At 31.6% G+C, this 5,458-nt stretch overlaps 1 protein-coding gene across 1 annotated transcript; it reads right to left on the bottom strand.

The window, feature by feature from the left end:
• Positions 1–334: 334 nt before the first annotated feature.
• LOC129313748 (aspartyl protease AED3-like) lies at positions 335–4,523 on the bottom strand. Its single transcript, XM_054957114.1, has 3 exons — positions 3,979–4,523; positions 1,260–1,734; positions 335–991 (listed from the first exon to the last, which is right to left on the bottom strand). Exons 1-3 carry the CDS (start codon positions 4,474–4,476, stop codon positions 630–632), a joined length of 1,335 nt encoding a protein of 444 aa, XP_054813089.1. The 5' UTR covers positions 4,477–4,523; the 3' UTR covers positions 335–629.
• Positions 4,524–5,458: the final 935 nt, after the last annotated feature.

Below are 5,458 nucleotides of genomic sequence, written 5' to 3'. Positions count from 1 at the left end.
AAAAATAAACCATCTAAGGAAACATGCTAAAAATATTTAGAATTAAAAGATTGAGTGTAGTTTACTAACAAGTATATAGCTCAACTAGTAAGAAGTTATGTTGATTTAATCAATAGTCTCACTGAATATGTAGTTATGTTAATATTTGTTAGGAGAGTTTTGCCGCTAATGTGGTTTTACCTGACTCGACCCATAAATAATGGATAATTGTATACAAAAATTGATTATATAGTTTAGTTTAAATTAAATATTAGGGAGAAGTATTATACCAATTATGTAAGCAATATGAAATATAAAATAGCACAATCTCACAATCATATAGAAGGACACTTCGTAACAGATACATAATCATATTTATTATTATCATTTCATATCTAATTGAAACAAGGAAGTTACATTCAACTTAATTAACTAATAACAAGCTTGAATTTAGTTCCATATCATCCATTGCGTTCACTATATATGTTCTACATAATCATCAACAAAACCCTAAAGCAAAAGTCAAATCCAATCCACAAAGATCAAACACCTTAACAAAAAAAACTTAGGAGACAACATTTATTACGACCAAATCCATGACACTTGTAGACAACAAAATACAAACCCAAAAAAAAAAAAAAAAATACAATTCATGAAGTGCAAAGCTCACGAGCAACACCAAGTCTTGAATTTGGCACGTCATAGAGGATACGGTGGTTTTGCTGTTGCATGTTGGCTATCACATTTAGGACAGAGTTCACGTTGCTCGGCGCCGCCGCCATCGCCAGACAAGTGGTGCTGCCGGCGGTGCTGTGTATTAGGATGTTGTCTTGTGGAAGCGTCACATTCATGCCAGAGAAGAGGAATGTGATGGACGGTGCAACTATCGGAACCGTGTAACACGTGTCAAACCCTCCTAAGTTTGTTACAGTAAGGTTCCGACCAACTCGCCTTCGAAACTCATCTCGAATAGCAATATAAGCCGGTTCAACCAGACGAGTGAACACCGTACCTAACATAACATTTAAAAATCAAAATTAATTTTACAATGATTTATCAAGACACCTTTTATATTTGGATACAAAACAATGTTTTAAAAAATATTTTCTGCATAAGGATGGAGGGAATATAAGGGATCCAAATAATAAAAATTAAGTTTGAGAAACCAAAATGATAACTAATAAAAACTTGAGGAATTAAAAGTTTTATTATTCTTTTATTATATATATATATATATATATTGTAATTACTGTTCGTTTGACTGTGCTGGGAAACATTACCGGAGTCGAAAATGGTGCCAGCACCAGTGGTGGGGTTGAAGGCCAAAGCCTCCGGCGGGATATCCACAATTTTCCGGCCAACCCTGATACCGACCAAGTTGACATAGTAGAGAGATGGTCTCCGGGGATTTTTGAGAAGAGGAGTGAACTTGATCCTAATGGGCTGGGCTACTGGCCCAAGCCTCAACGACCCAGAGAAGTTGAGGGATTTGAAGCTGGGCAAGCAGTAAGAGAATGTGGACTGGTAGAGGTTTTGGGTCTGTGAGAGTAAAGACAATGGGCCTCGGCCCAAACCCAACAGGCCCTGTGGAGGTACTGAGCTACCCGTTGCCTTTTGAATGCAGCCCAATGAGTAGCCCGGAATTGGGTCGGTGGCTAGAGTCACTGTGTCTTGGACCAAGTTAGCAGCAATGGTCGAACCACCGTAGGTCAAGTTGAACCCACACGCGCTGCCGTCACACGTGGGATTGGGGACCTGAAAAGTGAAAAAGCGGCTTTTTTAATGTTAGTCCCGTGAACTCCTGCCTGCTGGATGGTGTTACATGAGAATCAAATGAAAGTATCAGACAAAGTTCTGGAATTTTGGATCAATAATTTGATATGATGGGAAATGAATTACACGGGCAATTAGAGTGGCGCGTGGAAAGTGATTGAATTTGATTGGGGTACCTCATAGGGTGTTGGGCAAGCAAGGGTACTTGCACAGCAGGGCGCCGCAAAATTTATGAATATTGTATGATTATTTTGACAATCCCCCTTCAATTCTTTATTTTCTAATGATTTTACGGTTTCAATTGTTAAATTTTGACAGCTAAAATTATAATTTTTTTAAGAATTATAAACAACAATTAATTTAATATAATATCACGCTTTTTTCAATTTTATATACTCCATTTCTATTGCATTGTTATTTAATTAATTCACAAGAACAAAGAAAAGATAGTTATTTCTTTGATCTTATCTATATGACATTTTACTATCTTTTATATTTTTTTTATTTTTATTTTTATTAAATATTAAGAAAAAATTATTAAATTTTTTTATTTTTATTAAAGGATATAGGTAACAACTTTTTAAATTTCAATACTCACTTAATAAGGTTTAAGATTTTTTTATTTCGATAAAATATGTGAGAAATAACTTATAGATATAATGAAGAGGGTAAAGCATTACCTTTATATTAAAATAAAATAAATTTTTAATTTTACTCATATTTAAATAAAAAAATTAAATTTATATTGCATTCTCTCTCATAATTAATAAGTTTAAATAAAGATAGTATTGAAAAAAAATTAATGACACATTAATATCAAGCGCCTTATATTAAGAATTAAAGAATTCTTTTAAAAGGTGCTTTATAATAGAGATAGGAAGGAATATATATTTATTTTAATTATCTCATCCAAACTAAGAAGAGATAATTAAATTATTGATGTTATTTAAAAAAGAAAGAAATTTTTTTATTTATCTATATCAAAGATATCATCTTTAAAAATATTTTTTTTTATTACTTCTGATATTTTACTTCATCCAAAGTAAATTGCTCCGGGAAAAAGTTGAAAGAAAATAACTAATGATTATTTTTATACAAAATGATTTATAAAAACAACCATTAATTCTCTCTTGAATATAACTTGTATATAAGATCACAAGACACCATACTAAAAAATATTAAAAATAAAAAATTAATTTAAATCATTTAAATGATTTAAATTTAATTTAAAGGACTTAATGTTGATTACAATAAATTGATAAAGATACTCACTTTTCTGCTCCTTTGTTTTTTTGGGGGCCTTTGAGTCATTTTAATCAAATCGATTTTAGTTTGACTTTTAAAAAAAAATGAAAAATAATGAAAATAATTTTCAAGTGAAAAAAAAATGCTCTCTCCGTTAAAAAATATAGAGTATTTTTAATTGAATCTCACCCTAATAAAATATTACTTGTCTTTAAACTAACTTTATCTTTTTATATTTATCTCTATCTAATATGTGTTTTACTATCATCCTAAAATAAATATAAAGTAATTTATTCAATATTAGTATTTTTGAAAAAGGCAATAATTATATATTAAAAGATTACACATACTTTATATTTTTTAACATTCAATCCTTCAAAAAGATACTTTACATTTTTTAATTAAAAAAAGTAGATTGCAATGTCAAAATGTGAAAAAAAAAATTGTTAATATTTTATTTACATGAGTTTTTTTTTTAAATAAGAACTGAAAACTTCATTTCGTTTAAGAAAAAATCATACAGCAAGAAAAACTCAGAACAGGATAAAAACTAATTTACATGAGTTAAATTATCTAAGAGTACAAAAAGTTAAAAAAAAAAGTTATAATTTTAAAATATAATCATGAGGGAGCTAAATACGGAAAAGAAAGTGCCAAAATCAATGAAGAAAATCGGAAACGCTCTCACGTGACTCCACAGTATTATTTGGCTTATTCCTCCAACATGCATCTTCCTCAACCCCACACTCACGTTTTCCTTTTTCAAATCCTCTGTAATTTTCCAACCTTGTAGATCTGGCAAAACTCTGTTCTCAACAATCCAGAACACTGTGTTCTAAGCCAAATTATGTTTCACTTTGAAGAGTATTTTTTCATATGTACTGTAAATCTATCAAGAAACTGATGAAAATCTCAAAATCTAAGACGAGAAACCCAGAAAGAAAAAGAATGCACATAAGCTGTTTGAGAGAAGTTCATCACCTGCTTACACTGAGAATCTGCACAAGTAACGCTCTTGAACGAGGAAGACTTGGAAGGATCGAAGAATGTCGAAGAAGGACATCCAACACAGCCAGAACAGGGAATCCAAGCAGCGTCATTACTGGTGTCCATGGCTACAAGCAAGGTCTGAGGGGGAGACCCAATTTTGGCTCTCAAAATGTAAGTGGGACTCTGTATGATCTGCCGGCCGGAGGCTATCGGCACGACCGACTTCCGAGCCACCAGGCTGCTCAGGTACTGAACCCTGGCTTGGTCCTCGGCTTGCTGCTGCATAACTGTCTGTTCCCATGAGAGTGGCTTTGAGGGCTTGAATGGGGAACATGGGCTGAAGATGTGGAACACTTGGAGGGTTGAACCATGGTCTTGGGTTTCACATTCGGGGTTAAGAGCTAGTGTTTGAGAGAAGGAGAAGAAGATGGTGATGGTGAAGAGAGGAATTAGGAAAGAGGAGAGTGAAAGTGAGACTCTGTTTCTCATGGTTGTCGTTGAGGTTGGACTGTTTCTTGAGTATGCTTTGAGAGCAGCATATAGTACTATATATATAGATGAGAAATTGTTGTTTTTGCTTTTTAAAATTTGGTATACTAAGCTAATTGTTAGAGTTTATAATGAAATAATAAAGGCCATATTAATTGGTTCAGCGGCTAGGAGACGTTTGTGTTCATATTTTGAACCAAGTAATTGGTTGGTTCAGAATTAGTGGAGACCTATATGTCTTTTTGGAAACCTGCCGCTATGTTACCAAAGAAAGAGTATATTATGAGAGGAGTAGACATTAGTCTATTTAATTGAATTATGATGGATATTTAGGCTTGGTTTGGATCAAGAAAAAAGTGAGAAAAAAATAAGAAGGAAAGAAAATTATGGAGAGAAATTTCTAAAAATATTAATTTTTGAAGTTAAAGGACAATTTCACTTTTAAACTATATGGTCAAAAAAAATCTAAGATTTTAAACTTATTTTTTAAGCAATGTTTCATTTTAACTTTTAAAAATGGTGTTATATGATCCCAACTAATAACAAAAGTTAATTTTAACTATTATTTAACCATAAAATAATAGAAAAAGATCTCAAAAATTATAAAAAACAACCAAAATTTACAAAAAGACTCAAAACTACAAAAAATGACCCAAAAACTTACATAAAAAGACCAAGAAATTCTATGATTTTTTTAATTAATTAATTGTTAAAATTAATAGTTGTTAATGGTAAGAGTCATATCACACTGTTTTGAAATATTGAAAGAAAACATTACATCAAAAATAAGTATAAAGTCCCATATGCTCATAGATATATAGTTTAGGGGCCAATTTACCATTTAACCCTCTCTCTCTATTTTTTTTATACTATTTTTAGGATTGTCCTCTTAGTTTTCCTTCTTCTACATTTTTCTTCTCGAAGCATTAAAGAAAATATATCAAGGGAGAATTATGTTGAGTTTTCCCACAATACAATTAAA

Source organism: Prosopis cineraria, unplaced genomic scaffold (assembly GCF_029017545.1).
Source record: "Prosopis cineraria cultivar Desert tree isolate PC_DT_omini unplaced genomic scaffold, ASM2901754v1 PC6, whole genome shotgun sequence".
Lineage (NCBI taxonomy): Eukaryota > Viridiplantae > Streptophyta > Magnoliopsida > Fabales > Fabaceae > Prosopis > Prosopis cineraria.
This window is presented reverse-complemented; position numbering and strand designations above follow the sequence as displayed.